The following is a 21,196-nucleotide window of genomic DNA, read 5'->3' on the forward strand; positions in this document are numbered from 1 at the left end:
ACATTTCACTCATATTTCCTGGCCTTTTGGGACAGTGCAGCACTGACATCATGCATGGGTGTTACTGTAACATGATGTTTCACCCATTTAATGCTTCTGTTCTTCACCAAAATGGGCACTGTATGTGTGTTATGATGGTCCAACCTATGGCACCACTCATTGGCTGCTTCAATGAGACCACATGCGCAGGAGGGATCTTGTTAGATTCCCTGCAACGCCTGTTGAGCCAGTGCTGGAAATGACTGATGGTAAGTGAACTATGTGTCAGGAAATATGTTCAGCAGAACTCATCTGTGCGACAAATAGATGGAGAGTGGGGAAAATGCATATGGGGGGATTTGGGGGAATCTTGGAAATTTAAAAGGACCACTGAGCTATCATATGCATTAAAGTGTGTGTAATAGCTGGACTGTCCGATTAAGAGTCCTTTAACATTCTTTTACACAGCTGTTTCTAGCTGGTTAATGTGTTTTTCCATTTTTTGGCCACTAAAGTAATGCATCATTTGATATTTTTGTTGCTTTCATGAAGCACTTAACAGATTTTTATATTCAAAACCTCACATCCGCCTTAAATCAGGGCAAACTGGGACAGCTATTACATAAGTAACCGTTTCTTGCTAACATGTGATATGTCTTATGCTTAACTTGTTGATGGAATGTTATTTCATTCTGAAGAAATGCCAATGGTTTGTTGCACTTATAATCATGTTTAGATAATTTTCCAAGTAGGGAAAACACAATAAGTGTTCTGTACAATCTGCTGTCTTTCTTGCCCCCATGGTGTCCCATCTGTTTATTGGTCAAAATACTTTTATTTATATTTGTACTCATGGTGATATCTGATTCCTTGGTGTGTAGTGGTGGCACCCGGTGAAGGTCTGTGCGTGGCTTCTATGAATGAGCAAGAGAAGGTCATGTGATGCCGGCACTTAGTCATAGAAGCCCCGGCAGAAGTGCCTGCAGCAGCGGAGGTTGTTCTTCGACGACCTTGAATATAAGACGATGGTTAATTTTCAGAGAATTTACTCAGAAAAAAACTTATATTATAATCGAGCAAATACGTTATTTTATAATGTATGTTATAATATACATTAATAAATGACATGCGCCTTCGCTCGTCTCTCTCTTTTGTTTTCTCTCCTTTTTTACCTTTTTTCACTACCTTTTTTCTTCTCTCAACCCTTTGTTTTCTCTTTTTTTCTCTCTCCCTCTTTCTTAATTCTATCTTCTCCCCTTATCCCCTCCTTTTTCCTCATTTTCTTCTCTTCTTCCTAGTTTCTTTTTCTTTCTTTTTCAAGCATCACAACTCACCCCTTTATACCTACTATGCTCCCATCACACTCACTATATCTCATTGTGATCACGCACATCACACCTCACTTCCATCACACCTAACACCCATCACACACCAGACCTCACACCCATCTCACTCAGTCATCACACATTACAACTCACTCTCATCACACCCAGCCATCACATCTCTTGTCCAGCCCATCTAATCACACCCAGCCATCATACATCACATCTGACACCTATCGCACCCAGCCATCACACACAATACCTTATGCTCATTACACCCAACCATCACGCACATCACAGATCCCACCCATCACACTTAGGCATTAAACTTTGTACCTCAAGCCAATCACACTCAGCTACCATACATCACACTTCTTGCCCATCACACCTCGCTCCCACCACACCCATCCATCACACATCCCACCTTAGTGTCAATCACACTAGATCAACACAATGGGAGCTGATTTCCTGACAATGATTGTACAGGAGAGTAGGAAAAAAAGTTGCTGTAGGCGTGATTTTCTTAGGAGCAGTTTAAAAGACCACAGAAGCAGCAAAAATGTAACATCCTTAATTTCTATAATTTAGACAAGTAATAAATGTGCATTAATGTACTTGATAATGGCATAATTGGAGTGTGGTCAAAATTCTCACACTAACTTTAGAGGTAATTGGGAGATATGTTCAAAGAGTGTCAATAGGAAAGAAAAAACAGATATTGTGACAGAATGATCTGTCATACAAGGCCCCAAGGTAGTCAGCCTGGCTGCCAAACAAAGATTGCACAGGCAGGAACTCTATTGTGTAAACTAAAGCACTTAACAGATAAAATGGTATATTTAAAACCTCACATTCACCTAGAATCAGGGCAAACTGGGACAGCTATTACATAAGTAACCGTTTCTTGCTAACATGTGAAACGTCTTATGCTTAACTTGTTAACGAAATATTATTTCATTCTGAAGAAATGCCAATGGTTTGTTGGACTGATAATTTGCAAAGATAATTTTCCAAGTAGGGAAAACACAATAAGTGTTCTGTAGAATTTGCTGTCTTTCTCGCCCCCATGGTGTCCCATCTGTTTATTGGTCAAAATACTTTTTTATATTTGTACTCATGATGTACAGATGTCTTCACTATTGCAGATTAAGTGCTGTCAGTATGCTGGGAACTCTCGGGTTGCGGGGTCCTTGCCGTCAGCAGGAACTCCCACCAATGTCATGGGACCGCTCGCTGACGTCAGTGGTTAGTCCTGGCCGTGTCCCGCAAGGGAAGGCTCCAGGTAGCCGGAGCCCAGACGTTCCCAGGCATGCTGGTATACAAGTCTCAAGTAGGCTGAAGCCTTCTTGCCTGAAGTCAGAAATACAGCTAGCTGCACGCAGCAGCATGTTCTCTACCCCACCTACCAACGTGAGGTGGGATTTTACCGACATGAGGCAGGATTTTAGTCACTACTCTCTAAGTAGTAAACACTCTAAGTAAACACTCTAAGTAGGATCAAAGGCCTAAATTGCTTGCAATCTATTCTATAGTGAAGCATGGAATAAAACAACTAGCAGTGCCACCACAACAGTCACTGGTGCCAACAGTACTGAAAGTACTTTCAAGCACTGGAATGTTTCTAACTTTCTAAAGATGGGCAGAAGAGTGAGAGGGTCAATCATAACAGCAGAAGTGGGTATTACTCCACATGTGCACAAGTGGAAAGAATATGGTCATTAATAATGTCAATGAAGATGACCTGGATTTTGAACTTGCGAGTACTGGATTGGATCCCTTTTGCCTTCAGAACTGTCTACATTCTTCATTTCTACAAGGTGCAGGAAACATTCCTCAGAGATTTTGGTTCATATGGACATGATAGCATCACGCAGTTGCTGCAGATTTGTTGGCTGCACATCCATGATGCAAATCTCCCGTTCCACCACATCCCATATGTGCTCTATTGAATTGAGATCTGGTGACTGTGGAGGCCATTGGGGTACAGTGAACTCATTGTCAGGTTCAAGAAACCAGTTTGAGGTGATGTGAGCTTTGCGACATCGTGCATTATCCTGTTGGAAGTAGCCATCAGAAGATGGGTACACTGTGGTCATAAAGGGATGGACATGGTCAGAAACAATCCTCAGGTAGGTTGTCGCATTTAAACGATGCTCAATTGGTACCAAATAGGGGCCAACGTGTGCCAAGAAAATGCTCCCCACACCATTACACAATTAGTACCAACCTGAACTGTTTATACAAGGCAGGATGGATCCATGCTTTCATGTTGTTTACACCAAATTCTGACCCTGCCATCCAAATGTCGCAGCTGTAATAGAGATTCATCAGACCAGGCAACGTTCTTCCAGTTTTCCATTGCCCAATTTCGGTGAGCCTGTGCGAATTGTAGCCTCAGTTTCCTGTTATTAGCTGACAGGAGTGGCACCCGGTGTGGTCTTCTTCTGCTGTAGCCCATCTGCTTCATGGTTCCATGTGTTGTGCGTTCAGAGATGGTATTCTGCATACCCTGGTTGTAACAAGTGGTTATTTGAGTTACTGTTGCGTTTCTGTCATCTCGAACCAGTCTGCCCATTCTCCTCTGACCTCTGAAATCAACAAGGCATTTTGTTCACACAACTGCCACTCATTGGATATTTTCTCTTTTTTCTGACCATTCTCTGTTGTGCGTAAAAATCCCAGTAGATCAGCAGTTTCTGAAATACTCAGACCAACCCATCTGGCACCATCCCATCACTATCACCTTTCTTACACTGAGGGATGAATTCAGCAAAATGGTTGGGGGGGGGTTGTTCAGTCCCACAGGTTGCTTCATGTTACCTGGCTTCTATACAATGTTATACCATCCCACCCTTAACTTGCCTCTAGAAGTCTGTAGAAACCTACTTAGTTTTCTTAGTGTTACTGAGAGAGTTGATGGATCATCCACTTGTCTACTGCCTCTTTGACTGCATCCTAACTTTCTTAAGGCTGTTGGTCTTACTGGCAGGTATTTTTCTGACCACGGACAGATTCCCAGCAGATTGTAACATTGCTCCTCAATCTGGCCTGTGTCCCTGCAGCCCACAGACTCTGTCTCACTAACGCTGCTGTCCATGCCACCCAGGAAATGGTGGTTGTGGGCAAGTAGCCCTTCATTCACTCTCTCTACTTTCCCTTCTAGGTCTTCTTTTTCCATTGCCTCCGTTTCAGACTTAGAATGAGAGATTAGGCAAAATCAATAACAAATGCTTATTGAGAAGATAGATCCATCTTTATACCTCTCAGATATTTTAGTTACTCTTTTATTTGCAAAGGTTATAGATACAACTAGATACCTAAGGGATGTAACATGGCCTACCACTTGCATACTGGAAAAAACTGCATTGGGTCCTACACTCTTAAGTTACCATCTGCAAGAAATGTCCCTTCCAACTCAGACATCCACCAGTGTAGACTTACTTGGGAAGAAAACAAGGCACTTAAACATGTATCCAAACCCGCATTTGTATCCAACCAGTAAGTAAGTGATCCTAAGCACTGAATGAAAGCGGTATACTTTTTACTATTTCTTATTTGTTGATTTATTTTTTATTTTATTATTTATTTAACTTGTAATGCACCTTGCATCGCCTTTCATAGAGGTGCCTGCAATACTAACCTTTTGAGTAAGGCCATATAAAGAAGAATATGTTCTACTCATTTGCTGGTGATTTTTCTAAATTGATTTCTATTGTCTATATTCCTACATCTTAATTTTTATTCCTACATCTTAATTTTGTTCCAAGAAAGAAAACCTTTGCTGCCGTGATATTTTTAAGATCCACACTTTGTTGACTCTTTAATTATGATGAAGTTCTGTTTATCCAATATAATCTTTTTCCCCATAGACTTCCTTTAGTGTGTGTAATTAAGACCGAGTCATTCTATTGTTTACCACAAGACAGTATAATGAGGACTTTTGCCTTGTAGACAGATAGAACACATGTTTATGTCAACTGTTTGCTACCTGAAAACATCTAAAACCTAGAAAACAGCACAGTACTCTCAAGAACTCCTTGACTTTGATACTGATAATAAAATAATTGATGAAAATTTTAATCTTCATCTTTTAGCAGAAGGAAAAAGTGACAAATACTGTGGAATTAAAATTAATCTACAGAATAACAGAGCAAAAGTGTGGGTAATAGATACTTGTTGCATCCAAAAGAACCTTGTACCCTAGTTCCAGCCAAAACCGCTGTTATCAGATAATAGTGTGGACGCGTACTTTTAGGAGAACAAGATATGGGATAGAGTTCATCCTGTATTCTTCCACAGGGCCGGACTGGCCCACCGGGATACCAGGAAATTTTGCCCGGCAGACCAGCATTCAAAAAAGCCACTGAGCGGCTGCAAGCGGGATTGAAAGCTGCCTCTGCCTGCGCCTAATGAAATTAAAGGGGCCGGCGTGCACGCACTGTGCTGCCCAATGGCCGTGCCTCAGCACTTCGTCTCACGTCTTAAAAGGGGTGGGATGAAGGTCTAAGGCACGGCCATTGGGCGGTGCGGTGTGTGCACGCCGGCCCCTTTAATTTCATGAACGCCAGCCTCCACCTTCTGCCCCCACCAGACGCCAGGAAGTCAGAAGCAGTGGTAAGTCGGGGGGAGTGGCATATAGGGGGTATAAGGCATTTCTGGAGGCAGAGTGGCATATATATATGCCTTTTAACCCCCTATATGCCAGCGTGGCATATAGGGGGCTAAAAGGCATATCATGGGGCAGAGTAGCATATAGGAGGGTATAGGGCATATCAGGGAGGCAGAATGTTTTATAGTTATTTGTATGACAAATAGTGTGACTCGGATATGTATAAGGGGTGCGTGTGGGTATGAGTTCGACCGCGAGATAAACTATATGGGGCTGCTCTCCAAATGTTTCCAGGGCTGCTTTTCATTCCCAGTCTCTCGCCTCACTCTTCCTATGGGCCTGACAAAGTGGGACAGAGGTAGGGATAGGTGGGATAGAGTGCAATCGGGACTGTCCGACCCAAATCGGGACAGTTGGGGAGCATGCAGATATGTGGATTCTATTCTCTACACGATGAGCACTCTAAAAGTTGCCTGATGTTATTACCAAAGCTCAAATTACCAACATTAATAAAAATTGCAGGAAATGGCTACTCAATGAATCATTGTGATGTTTATGTTCCTGTTTTATTCTGATTGACCCCTTCTATCAAATATGCTCCAGTCACCACCCTTTTTTAAGGAATTCCAATTTTCAATTCTAAGTATTTGTTTTTATGAACACTCTGGGTCATATGATGTGGAGGGGCAGGGTTACCATAAATGAAAGCATCTGTTTAAAATAATTTCACTTTAGAAGAGCACTTACTCTTGGACAAACAGGCAAGTGCCTTTTTTTTATTGAGACTAGGTGTATTATAATATCTGCATTTATAGATCTAATTTTAGAAAATGTTTAGCAGTATTTAAAAAATGTTTAGCATAATTCTTGGGTGATTTCATACATATATATATATTATTCTATATGCATGAATAACACAAAGTTCAGAGCAAAACATCTTTAATATTTTTAAGCATACTTAGTGGTAACCTGTTCAGTATAGCATTAATTCATTTTGTAGCCAGAGTAGTTCTAAGCTATTGTTATTATAAAGGTCTTTAAAGAGTTTAGGTTTAGGATAAATAATTAAATAGTGCAATTGATTTTATACAGAAGACATCTAGGGCAGTGTTTCTTGAAAATTAATTGTATGGATTTAAAAAAAAATAAATATGAATTTGTATAATTTGAATTTAATTTTGTAGTGTAAGTAAATGGCACTATTATTGTATTTTCTTTATTTTTGAGGAATCTTGGCTGCCCCCATAGCAAAAGAATAGAAACTCTAATAGTTTAGTTATCACCGCATCTCCATTTGCACCCTTTTGGATGTGACTATTGTTCTATGCATAATGCAGTCATTACATTTTTTTAATTGAGATTTTGAGATGTTTCATCTTTACTTTGAATTATTGAGCATTAAAAGTTGATTCTTGATGTGTGCACTTAACAGACGGTATGCCTATGGAAGAGTTTAATAAATGTTAATTTCTTCAGCAGCCTTTCCATTCCATTAAGCTAACGTGAAATCAGCAAAATGGTTAAGAAAGTTGCAGTAATTGGAGCTGGTTCGAGCGGTTTGCCTGCCATTAAATGTTGCCTGGATGAAGGCTTGGAGCCCACATGTTTTGAAAGAACTGAAGATATTGGAGGGCTCTGGAGGTTTAAGGTATCTTAATGTTGGCTAATATAAAAGACTGTAAATAATGTACTCTCTGTACTTTAATACAATATGTACCAAAGATAATTTTCATTGACAGTTTCGCTGCTCTTAAATTAAATGCCGGCCAACTCATCCTTTAGTAAACAGACCCCTCTAATTGTGTATTACGCATAAAACACATAAAAAAGTCTTCGGTATGCTGCTTCTTCTTTCTTTTTTTGTTCATCTTGAGCCATTTAAAAGGGTTTTATTTTTTTTATATAACTTTGTAGTACAACTGCATCTTGTGTGACCCAAATCTTTGTCTTATTATTGATTTTTATTTGTATTTTTTTTGTCTAGTTACTGTTCTCTGTTGCTAAATTGCTTGTTTGCACCATAGTAAAGAGAAGATGAGAAAATCATCAGAAGTTGACACAACAATCTCATGTAAATTAATTTAGGTTATATAATACGTGGGTAAACGTCCATTTTAGCCCTTTGCTTTAGCAGTTCTAATTGATATATTTCCCAAATATTCTCATATTTTGTTGTAGAAATGTTAACAGCTATTTGTCTCTTGATGTAAATGGATGGACATTGACGTTTTTTTGAGAAATTTATTTGTTGCAGGATGTTTCAGAGGATGGCCGAGCCAGCATTTATAATTCCGTCATCATCAACACATCCAAAGAGATGATGTGTTACAGTGATTATCTAATACCCGATGATTACCCAAACTATATGCACAATTCCAAGGTGCTTCAGTACTTTCGTCTATATGCCGAACAATTTCAGCTCATTAAATATATCCAGTTCAAGGTAATGAACATAAAACTGAATTATTTTAGAATTTAAATGGATTCAACCAGGGCATCTAACATAGCCATGTAACTTGTGAGCCAAAGGGAATATTTGGGATTTATTTTTTTCTCACTTTATCAACACAATTTCCTCAAGGTCTATTAATAATTGGGGTTTTATAGATTATTCAAGGTTATAGATAAAATAACAGGGGTATATTTAAAATTGTGTGGACTGGTGTGAAGAAAACTCATTGAGCCCACAGAACCCCTAACACCAACTAACATCACTAAAGCCAACTTATTAGCAGTTTTAATGTTAAGCTCCTGGAGACAAATATCCCTCAAATTGTCAGATGTTATGGTGAATCTTTAAAGCAATAATAATACAAATATATTACATTATGTATTACTAATTAGTAGAATGTTTTTTATGTCAGTTAGCAATATAACTGTAACACATGTCTTCCAACTATACAAGTATGGCTCTGATATATAAAATAAGGTAAAATAAATAAGAAATTAACCATTCCCAATTTCCTTTTAAGACCACTGTTGTCAGTATAAAGAAAAGCCCAGACTTTGCCACCACTGGCCAGTGGGATGTTATCACAGAGTGTAATGGACAAAAGAAAAAATATATTTTTGATGCTATCCTCGTCTGCACAGGTCACCACTCGGTTCCAAACTTGCCTCTGAATTCTTTTCCAGGTATTATGATTCAGTCTACTGTTCTAGAACAACTATTATGTGTTGATACTATTTTTCCTTTGGAAGTCTAAAGTATCCATGAGTAATCTTGAATGAACTAACTGGAAACTTAAAGGGAAACTCCAACCATCATGTGTAGTGTAATGCATATAATAGCTACATGCTGTCCATTTTGAATTTGCAGATCCAACTTGTATTTGCCCCTTCCCCCTCCATGTATGTATGTATATATGTATATATATATATATATATGTGTATATATATATATATATACGGTGCATTATAAAGGGCAGCCAAGGACTTTCTGCGCATACGAGCTGGATCTTCAAAGACAACTTTCTTTGCCCCCACGCTACTCACCACAACTGTATTCTTGCTTATCAGTGCATTCAATTACATACATTGTACTGCAAGTAAAAAGGCAAGTGGGGGCCTCTTGCCACGAGGGGCCCTGGAGAAACTGCCACTTTTGCTCCATTGTTATGCTGCCCTTGGGCTTTGGTCTTCATTTAGAACTGTAGCTGCAGAAGCATGTCATCGATGAGTCCAAATCTGGTGTTCCTTTGAATCTTATGCTGATAACTAGCAGGATTATCTTTTTTACAAAAAAACAAATGCCAAGCAAATTATATGTGTCTAGACAGATACGTATCATGTTTTTTTGCTGTGTGTACGTCTTAACTTTTCTATCGCTACAGGCTTAGAGATCTTTAAAGGTCAGTATTTCCACAGTCGCGATTATAAAACCCCTGAGGCATTTAAGGGTAAAAAGGTTATGGTTATTGGTATTGGAAATACAGGAGTTGACCTGGTTGTAGAACTCAGTGCTGTCGCCAAACAGGTAGGTGGTGAAACTCGCTATAAATATAATGCTTTTATCACATGTATAACTATATGACTCTTCAGAATGTCCATTTTTCAAAATAAACAATTTGGTCATTGGTAAGTTTATTCAGACAAGCACAATATTAAAAAGGTTTTTTTTTACCTTTTGTGGATAGTATTATGCAGTCAAGCAGATGAAAGTAGGAAGATGGGGGGTCAGCAGACATTGAGTTTGATAATATTGATAAAGACTGGTCTGGATTCAGACGGTGGAATGCTAAATCTAGTTTGACCTTGATGAAGTCCACAGAATAAACATAAATAAACCACTATGGCATACGGGTGACGTAGAGTAAAAACAACAACAATTATCACCTGAACAGGATTCTTCACCTCCGCCATGCTTGCTGTGTGAAATATAATGTGAGCAGATAAGTGAAGGTGACAACTGAGCTCTTCTGACTATTTAGCTGCAGAGCCTATCCTGATGTAAGACACTATAAGGTTTTAGCAATGTATAGGTCTACAAGTATATATATAGCCAGGTCACTGATGGCTGCGTATATAACATGTTATTGTATGAAATTTACCTGTGAATATTAAAAATGTTCATTGCCCATCTTAGGTCTTTTTGAGCACCAGGAGAGGAGCATGGTTACTGAATCGTGTCAGTGATGACGGTTACCCTTTGGATGTAGCCCATTTCACTCGTTTTAAAAGCATCATTCTGACTGCTCTGCCAACTTTGAGCTGCAAATTCATAGAAAATAAAATCAACTCAAGGGTCAACCATGATAACTATGGTCTAAGGCCACAGCACAGGTATGTTCGGTTTGTGCCAAATTAAGTACTAAGAACATATTTTCCAAGGAACATGAAAGGATTTTTTTAAGTGTAAGGAAGATATGGTCTCATCAATCTCCTGAAGCATAGTGGGGGCAAGTAGCTACTACACTACCTCTGAGTTGATATTTATTTAATCTGACCCCTTATACTACCGGTAATTGTTATGTAGCAGATTAGACTTGATCTAAAACTACTATCCTTCCTACAAGTGACTCCTGAGTCCTTACTTCTGTGCATTAAGCCTTTACACCATTATGGATCTGTTGATTCCTCATAAAATATATGCCAAGTATTAAAACAAACAAATGCAGTACCATATTATAATTTAATTGAAAGCTCAAAATGTTTTATACGGTTATGGTTATTTGTGAATTCCATTTGAAGAGCGTAAATCTTTCACACAAGTTCTTTGTCTTGATACTATTCCCACTTAATTTTGCAAATTTTATTTATGATCGCCCTACTCATACAGATTTATGAGCCAGCATCCAACTATCAGTGATGATCTTCCCAACCGCATTATTGCTGGCAAAGTATTGATGAAGACAGATGTGGAAAGGTTTACAGAGACGGATGTCATCTTTAAGGATGGGAGTGTGGAAAAGGATATTGACGTGGTCATTTTTGCCACAGGATACCGATTTTCCTTTCCCTTTTTTGACGATTCTGTGTTGAAGGTTGAAAACAACAATATACCTTTATACAAAATGGTGTTCCCCCCTCATTTGGAAAATCCTACGGCGGCATGTATTGGCTACGTACAGCCTATCGGGGCTATAATGCCTGTATCGGAAATTCAGGCTCGTTGGGCAGCTAGAGTCTTTAAGGGTAAGTAAGCCTGGTAGTTATTGTGAAAAAAATGCTTTCTGGATACCTGATGTAACTGTAATTCGGTTTCTGTGACAATAATTATTTTATTGGTTATTTTTTTTAATACGTGCATGGCTAAAAGGTGATTATGGTGGATTTTTAGGCATTTGTAAAGCATAGAATAGAATTAAGATTATGCTTAAAGCACAGGTAGTGAAAAAATGTGTATAAGGGCCTAATTTTCACGTAAAGAAGTGAATTATAATGAATATAAATGTAACTATAAATATGAATATAAATATAAAGTACTTCCCAAGTGACTGCAGCTACTATAAAACACTCAGGGTGTAAAAATATAAATCACCAAACCATTGGAGCGCATGTACATAAGGGAAAAAAATAAAAAATAATAGTGCAATATGTTGAAACCAAATTGGTGAATCGGACCCATCAGAGAATTCAGATAAAATTTCTGTTTAATGGCTTCTTAAAATCTGCAAAACAGTAAACTATAATGGTGTAGTCTTCAAGTCTAGTGTTCTTCTCTACACGTTTCGCCAATTTTCTGTGGCTTCCTCAGGAGAATTGTCACGTGGTAATTGAAGAAAATCTGTGTAGTTATGATGGTTCAAAATTAAAATTGTTTATAAGCCTATTGAAAAGTGATTGTTTAATACTAATCAATTGAAAATATTTGTTTAACAGCTTCATGACAATGGCTGATTTTATTTTTTGTATCCTTAAAATTTTTGCAGTGCTCGTGGTTAGCTGTCATTTTCTTCTTTCTCATTTACTGTACCCACATAAGCTATATACCAATCAGCTATAACGTTGTAACTACTGACAGGTGAAGGGAATAACACTGATAATCTGTGCAAGTGAACATTTCGTCCTCTAAGTGTTAGAAGCAGGAAAAATGGGCAAGCATAAGGATCTGTTGGGTGTTTCCAGTCTGCAGTGGTCAGTACCTATTAAATGTGGTCCAAGGGAGGAACAGCAATGAACTGGCGACACGGTCATGGGCAGCCAAGGCTCATTGATGCATGGGGGGGTGAAGGCTGGCTACTGAAAGTGCTGAAAAAGTTAATACTGAAGGTGTCAGAACACACAGTGCATCACAGTTTGTTGTGTATGGGGCTGTGCGGCTGGTGACCAGTCAGGGTGCCCATGCTGACCCCTGTCCAATGCTGAAAGTGCCTACAATGGGCACGTGAGCATAACAAATGGACCACGGAGCAATGGAAGAAGTTGGCCCGATCTGATGCATTTCACCTTACAAGAGGCAGTCATATCATATTTTTCCACTAGGTGTCTATAGAAGTAACTGTAAAACTTGCAGAACAAATAAGGAACAGCACTTCTACACAAGGACAGCTATAATCACAAATATTAAAAAGTATATATGAACTTAAAAAATACATCATATTAAATATACCTTATTTGCTCGATTTATAAGACAAGGTGCTCTGAAAAATACCCCTTGTCTTCTAATCAAGGTCATCTTCTTATCAGACCTCAAATAGAGGTCTAACTATGAGACTAAGATCCAGATCCCTGCAGCGCTGCAGGGGACCTGGATCCTCCTGTCTGGTAGCCTCAGCTGCTGCCGGCACTTCCACAGGGGCTTCTATCACGTTGGTGAAAGCGCGGGCAGCAGCGGAGGTTGTCTACCCGCATCGCGCATACCTTCCCCGGCTGCCAGAGAGGAGAATTCCCCGCAGTGCTATGGGGAATTCGCTTCTCTGGCATTTGGCGAACCTCCGCTTGATGGACGCAGACAACCCCCACTACTGCTGGGACTTCCGCAGAGGCTTCAATGACAGAGCACCGGTGTCACATGACCTTCCGGTGCTCAGTCATAGAAGCGCTGGCGAAACTAACCCCGGCCTCCACCCGCTGCCCCCACTAGACACCAGCACTGGTAAGTCGGGGGGGGGGTTACGGAGGCTTTTCTGGAGGCAGAGTGCCCCATGATTTTAACCCCTTTTAACTCCCTTTATGCCACTCTGCCTCCTGAAATGTCGCTCTATCCCACTTGCGCTCTTCGCGGTAGGGACGTCCGCGTCTATAGCTTGTTTGCTACTTATGTCGAGGGATGATGAGGTGAGATCTACGAGAGACTGCTTTCTCCTTTACCACGCTCCTTAGCCCGATTATCTTGCGTCTCCCGACCTGGTTATCACCATCCTACAATCACCAACATTGATTGTAACCACAATGTGGTTGTTCAACATGTGAACAACACTGTTTTGGATAGGGCTTACCAGTTTGTGCATATAAAAAGTGATTCTGGAGCCAAGTTAGAAAAGTTGCATGATCACTGTAGCATCCAGTTGAATGTTCCTTCTGATCGCCAAAACCTACCACTAAACTTCACAAAATTAATTTGTGATGAAATAATCAGTTTGTCAGATTTAGCCAGGACATTCTAATAATGGAGTCAGGGATTATCTGCCGTTTTACTTACTTGCCCCTGAAAGGCAGCAAATGGTATTTCATTGCCAAATCAGAGTATTGCATATCATCAATTAAAAAAATAAGAAAAATGTGAGCAGACACTTGTTAATCATCCACATACCATTTACTATGAAATGTATTTTTGTAATTTAATTCTAGGCCTGAATACGTTGCCATCAAAAGAAGAAATGATGGATGAAATTACCACAAGGAAAGAAAATATGCAAAAAAGGTTTGGATTCCTTAAATAACAGAATGTATTGTTGTATATACTTCTCCTCTCTCAAACCAATACCACCAATTGATATGCGTGGAGAATAATCCGTTCTGCGTTGTGTATTAATGATAAATGTAATACCCTTGTTACCTCCTCCAAGAACTACATATAACCGTATCCCCTTTTCCAGATAATATATATGTCTAGTTCTACTAAGGTTTTCTACCTGATATTACAATAAAACAGCCAACCCAAGATTCTTACCAGAGAGAGAGCTTTAATTAGAATCTACCCAGATTAATGTTACAGCAAAGACAAAACCAGAGTTACAGTGATATACAGATGACAATCATTCATACCACTCACAAACATCCCATCTATCTAATATCTGCTGCTAAGTGTGTATGCTGTGTGGGTGATGTGCCAAAGGTGAGACTCACCAATCCAGTCTCCTTCTATGTGTTTCTACAATGTCTTTTTAAGGGATTTCTCTATTGATGTGTAAATGAGGTCCCTGTCCTCTGTTCCCAAGACCCCACCGTGTGATGTTATTGACTTGCTATGTTTCCCATGCCTATCTCCAGGTGATGCATTTCCTTCCTTCTCTACATAGTATGCAGGTGTGATATCTTCTTACAGCTGTCTTTCCTGTTACTTCCCCCCTAAGTGGCTTGCAGCTATCATACATACATATATACACATAAACTTAATCAAGCACATATTAATTACAGATATACATACTTTGTATTTACCCCAACACTCCCCCACTTGAATAAGATCCATATAGGAACTTATTCATAAAGACATATACCAACTCAAACCCAAACAGTATTACAAGAACCAATATACTGGTATTTTATATCCCTACAATTGATGCTAGCTCTAATCGTTCCTGCTTGGTGTGTGTTTTTTTCAGTTCTTTCCTCTAGAAGCAATATAAGATGAATAAGGAGCAAATTAATACAAATTGCAGGAATACAAATATTACAGAAGCAGTTCTTAATCCTGGGTGTGTGTATACATTGTAGGGGATGCTCCACCAGGGCTCTTGAAAGCTGTGTGTAATTTCTTTAGTGCTGGCTAAATTTTCTTTCACCAGATCCTGCAATTGCACAACCCTTCTATTATTTCTTTTAAATAATGTATCCAAATCTATGTTAAGTGGCGGGATTGTTTTAAATAGTGAGGGAATCATCTTATTCCAATTTCCCAGCTCCTCCTGTACCATGTTCACAGATACCTGTGTGAGTTGAATGTTAGCTCTTATGACCTCCTTACCCACTTTCATGGAGCCATAGGTGAGATTAACACACCATCCTGTAGCAGGTACCTTACAAGGTACAGTTTGTTGCCAGAGAATTTTAGATACACCCAGTGCACAGATCGTAGGGCCCTGCCCATGTACCACCCTTTTCCATCCATTTACAGTTCTGTGAAGGTGAACTGGGCAGCTCCCTGAGCTCTCCATTATGCATCCATCTGACCGGACTAGGGGTTCTAGTACACAGGAACAAAGCCAAGCATTTTTACGTCTGTCACAGCAACTGGGGTTAATAATCTTCCATAACTGGTTTTCTTTTACCACCAAGCGGGTTTGTGGCAGGAGTTGTTTTAAAACATTAGTGCCATTAGCCACGTCTAACTCACCCAGCATAGTCATCTTATAAACAGGTACAGGCTGTTCTGTCCAAACTGGAATGTCGATTAGTAATGGAATTACCTTTTTCCCTACTTTACACTTATTGCACCAACTCTGTAGACTTTTAATTTTGGAAAGGACTACATTCTGGCAATCTATGCCAAATTCCCTAACCAGATCAAAAACTAGGGTAGAATTCACAATTCTGGGCCATTCCCCTTGTTTTATTTCTTGGAGGCCTAAATTTAGATGTTCAACTAGTAGATTTCCGACTATACCACATACCATAGCCTTGGAGACATCATTATTCTCAACTGATTCTCTCAGAGCATTTACAGATATATTAATCCATTGCAAATCTGCAGCAACTGTGTGAATGTTCTGTATTGATAGATCAGTTTCGGCTAGAGTGTTAAATTCCACACGTCCCTCTTTAAGTAAAATTTGTTGCAACCCATCTACAAATTTTTGTTCTCGTGAGTTTAGATCCTCTATGTCTCCTCTATTCCAAATTGAGGTCCCCAAACTGAATCCTGATATTATATCAGTACCCAGATCCCTTTTTTCTCTCTCTCTAAAACGAAGCCCTTGTGTAGCATCCCAGAATAGATTAATATGTGCTTGAAACACCTTTTTAAACCATTCTTTCAACATTTCTGGGCAGCTCTCTGGTATATTAAATGAAGAAAAATTTAACAATAAAGGTAATGTTACATAAGACACATCTGTATAAGCGACCGTTTGTGTTGGTTGTATGAATAATCCATGCTCTGGCCAGGGGGTGGTTGTTGGGCAGTCCTGTGAGTTAGTAAGTTGTACTTTAATTTCTGAGTCTACTATAGTATGCAGTCCACTGTGATTTGGGTTGCATGTCACAGAACCATCCTGGGTTAATGTAAAATTTCTTTCCAGCAGCATCTTTATTCTCACTTCCTTTTTGGTATTGGTCCAAAATGTACTGGTACTCTTATGCATATCACTCCGTCCTGGATAGCTCCAAACTGCAAATTCAGAGGGAAGGTTAGACTTAGGCATTGAAATATTACACTGTACCACTATCCATCCCCCTATAGCCCCAACCATGGTATGCTTATCCTTAAATGTAACTTCTGGCGATTGCCCCTTTACTCTTAAAGTTACTCTGATTTCTCCTTTTTCTTCTGAACGTCTTTCCTCCCTCTTATAAAATGTTAATTTCCTGCAAGAAATAACATGTTAATGTCCCGATCCACGGGTTTGTTTACTTTCTTCCTTTTTTTTTTTTCTTCATTTAGTATCATCTCTTCTTTTTCTGAAAAACAAATACTTTAAAACAAATAGATTAGCATCATATGTTACAACAACAAATGAAAACAAATCTAGAAGACCACACTAGTTTTATTCTGTTTTTCAACTCTTTCTTTCTGTGCCTTAATAACATGGTAGGGAATCCAAGGCTTGATATAGTCTTTCCTAACATCATTACCTCTTCCCTGAGATCCCCACCTAGTGTAATTAAAACAACTCTTATCTACCTGCCTCCAACTATCAACCATGGGTCTTTCCTGAACATCGTGTTCTTTAGCAGAGTGAGAGTGGCAATTTCTGGCAAAATGTCCTACTTTACCACAAGCAAAACATTTAAAGGCTTCCCTTTTACCTTTGGGTCCTTGAAATTTATGTTGTAGCCTGCTCTGATACAACTGTCTCTGAAGCGAGGGGCTTAATACAGACACAGGCTTTGCAATGATTTTGCTGTGATTTCGGATTATTTTATGATTAGCATTACTTTGCTTCTCATCTAAACCTTGCCCATCTATTTCAACTGCAGCCACAACATAATTTCTTTTCTGTAGCTGTACATTTAACTTGTTACCGTTAGCTGTGCAATGCACAGGATCAGCCTCCCTCTTACTGCAGGCTGCCAGGGTCCTAATCTCCCCCTCTGCATCCCTCAGCCTCTGAGTAAGGCACTCATTTGCACTACGCAATTCCTCAATTTCTTGCAAAGTCTGCTGGTTGCTTACACATAAAGCTGCAGCATTCTGTGCAAAAAGCTTACACTTCTCAACTTCAATGTTTAAACCTAGAACTTTTGCTTTCAAAAGTTCTTTTTGCTCTTTCATTGATTTGTGCTGCTCCGCTATCCAACGAGCAGCAAAATCCAAAGCAGTATTCACTCTAAGATCAACAATCTTATTATTTAACGCGTTATACATCTCATCATGCTTCTCAGATTTTACTTTAATTGAAACATTCAGCTCTGCCAACTTATCCTCCTTTGCTTTCACAATTTCTTCTAATCTTAAACAACAAGAGAGTAGTCCTTGCACAATGCAACCTTTTCTTTTACTCTCCGACACCTTTTTTTCAAATAATGTCTCTCCCAAAAACTTCTGCAACATCTCCCATGACTGTTTACAGTCCTGTGGGATTTCATAAGGACCACCATGTCTCTTAATATAATTCAGAAGCCATTTCTTAACATTTTTAGAATAAGTAACTTTTGCATCCTCCATGTTGCATGTCATATCAAACGAACAAATCACAGCAATATAATATAATAACAGTTATACTCACCACACTCCAGGCAGACTCTGTAAAGTTCTTCTGGCCAAGAGTCACGGCACCAATATGTTGTATATACTTCTCCTCTCTCAAACCAATACCACCAATTGATATGCGTGGAGAATAATCCGTTCTGCGTTGTGTATTAATGATAAATGTAATACCCTTGTTACCTCCTCCAAGAACTACATATAACCGTATCCCCTTTTCCAGATAATATATATGTCTAGTTCTACTAAGGTTTTCTACCTGATATTACAATAAAACAGCCAACCCAAGATTCTTACCAGAGAGAGAGCTTTAATTAGAATCTACCCAGATTAATGTTACAGCAAAGACAAAACCAGAGTTACAGTGATATACAGATGACAATCATTCATACCACTCACAAACATCCCATCTATCTAATATCTGCTGCTAAGTGTGTATGCTGTGTGGGTGATGTGCCAAAGGTGAGACTCACCAATCCAGTCTCCTTCTATGTGTTTCTACAATGTCTTTTTAAGGGATTTATCTATTGATGTGTAAATGAGGTCCCTGTCCTGTGTTCCCAAGACCCCACCGTGTGATGTTATTGACTTGCTATGTTTCCCATGCCTATCTCCAGGTGATGCATTTCCTTCCTTCTCTACATAGTATGCAGGTGTGATATCTTCTTACAGCTGTCTTTCCTGTTACTTCCCCCCTAAGTGGCTTGCAGCTATCATACATACATATATACACATAAACTTAATCAAGCACATATTAATTACAGATATACATACTTTGTATTTACCCCAACATGTATCATGAGGCGGTAGTTTCATTTTTGTTTGGCTACTATTTGCTATTCATTGGTATTCATTTATATAACACTTCCAAAATCATCAATAACACAAATCATCAAATTGACATTACATTTTGTTTTAATTTAATTAAACATGAGCAAAGCGTACAGTTTAATGGTAGTGACTTCAACTTTTTGTTAGTTTTTGCAGAAAACAGAAGTAAACAGTTTCTACACTTCCTTTTAACATTAAGTAACTTGGTACTATAGATTGTTATTATATGTATTGTTAGCTTTCTTTCCAAAACTAGTAAATCCTTACTCTTTTGTTATGTGGGACAAACATTTTAGAACAGTGCAAGGGTGAGTGCAGTACAGTTGTAAACACAAGAGTTAATGTCATAACATTCTTGTAAATAGACTCTTGAAATCCATTTTTAGTACATATGCTCTGTGAATTGCAGACTAGACAAGTGGTGTAAGCACATTTAGTAAGGCAGTTTCATTACAAAATTTAAAAATGATTTTCTAATGCTAGTACTCTATCATACTCATGCCTCCAGGTATGTGAAAAGTGAGCGCCACACCATCCAAGTGGATTATGTTCCATACATGGATGAAATTGCAGCAGAGATAGGCTGCAAACCAAATCTGATGAAACTATTTGTCACTGATCCCAAGCTAGCCTGGGAAGTTTTCTTTGGACCATGCTCTCCTTATCAATATCGCCTGTTTGGCCCAGGAAAATGGAAGGAAGCCAGGAGAGCCATTCAAACCCAGATGGATCGTGTTATCAAGCCAACTAAGACTCGAGTCTTGAAGGATCAGTCTGTTCAAAGTTCTTTTTCTTTCATGTTTAAGATTCTTGGCATCCTGATTGTATTTGCTGCCATATATGCCTCATTGTAAGGTGATCAAATATTGTACATTATGACCTATCATTAAGCTTAGCTAGATTCCATTTTGACTGAAGCTCTGTCACTTTTCATAAATAAAAATACATGCAGTCGCATCAGGCTGATATTCATTAGTTGTAGAAAGTAGCGTATAATTGTTACAGGATCACCGTACCCAAGGCTGGGTAGCCCTGTTTGAGGGCTGAGGAATCACCAGTCAGTACCTATATCCATGCTATCCACGGATCAGTCAGACCACAATTCGTGCAGTAAAACAAGAGCACTTTTATTACAAAGCACACAAATCCCCAACAAAGACCTCCAAACCACCCTCACACAACGAAACACTTTGTCTGTCTCTGCCCGGGGACAGGAAGACCTCCTGTCCCCGGGCAGAGACAGACAAAGTGTGCAACTCCAAATCTGTGTGCAACTCCAAATCAAGGTGCAACTCCAGTTAACCTGACCCTGTCACAATAATGGGGAAAAGAAAAAATGTCGGTGCGCTAAGCTAGTCTCAGGCTCAAATAATGAATGTATTTGCAGCATGCTCACACTGTTTGGTAGGCCTCATATTATACATTTGTATTATTTGAGCCTGAGACTAGCTTAGCGCACCGACATTTTTTCTTTTCCCTGTTTGCACATATTTGAGGTTGTTGGCTCCTCATCAGTCTGGTTGCAGCTTGCTGTCCAGGGGTTAAATGGGAGGAGGTTTAATTGCACCTCCCCCAACACATTAATAAGGTTTTGGTAGCAGTATAAACTGCTTTGTGTGCCCACTATGTAGGAGGTGAGAGTAGGATCTCACCCTATTGAGAGTGTGCCTTGACGTGGCGGGTGAGCTTAATTATGCTTTGGCCAATTCATATAACCAAAACCTCTCATTTATATTATGTTTATATATTTGTTGCCAACTTTATTAGGGTGAGAAGCGCAGACAGTATTTTGTTTCCTGTCACAATAATGCAAGTAATAAATAGACTTGTGCATTCGTCTTTGGGCGAACATGAAAACGAACACGAAGAGTGCATTTTCGTGTTCGTTCCGAAGACACACCGAAGAGAAGACAGCGGCGGTAAAACGTAGGCGAAGACGAAGACACACACCACGAAGATCTTCGTGATCGTCTTCGTCTACCACTCTCC

The 21,196-nt window shown here is 39.3% G+C and overlaps 1 protein-coding gene across 1 annotated transcript; it reads left to right on the top strand.

The window, feature by feature from the left end:
• The first annotated feature begins 7,417 nt into the window (after positions 1 to 7,417).
• On the top strand, positions 7,418 to 20,061 carry LOC149283325 (flavin-containing monooxygenase 5-like). Its single transcript, XM_089497655.1, has 8 exons — positions 7,418 to 7,558; positions 8,165 to 8,353; positions 8,883 to 9,045; positions 9,744 to 9,886; positions 10,496 to 10,692; positions 11,189 to 11,544; positions 14,143 to 14,215; positions 19,716 to 20,061. Exons 1-8 carry the CDS (start codon positions 7,427 to 7,429, stop codon positions 20,059 to 20,061), a joined length of 1,599 nt encoding a protein of 532 aa, XP_089353781.1. The 5' UTR covers positions 7,418 to 7,426.
• Positions 20,062 to 21,196: the final 1,135 nt, after the last annotated feature.

The sequence above is a fragment of the Sceloporus occidentalis genome, unplaced genomic scaffold (genome assembly GCF_023333645.1).
Source record: "Sceloporus occidentalis isolate IW3139 unplaced genomic scaffold, rSceOcc1.0.p SCAF_106, whole genome shotgun sequence".
Taxonomy (NCBI): Eukaryota; Metazoa; Chordata; class Lepidosauria; order Squamata; family Phrynosomatidae; genus Sceloporus; species Sceloporus occidentalis.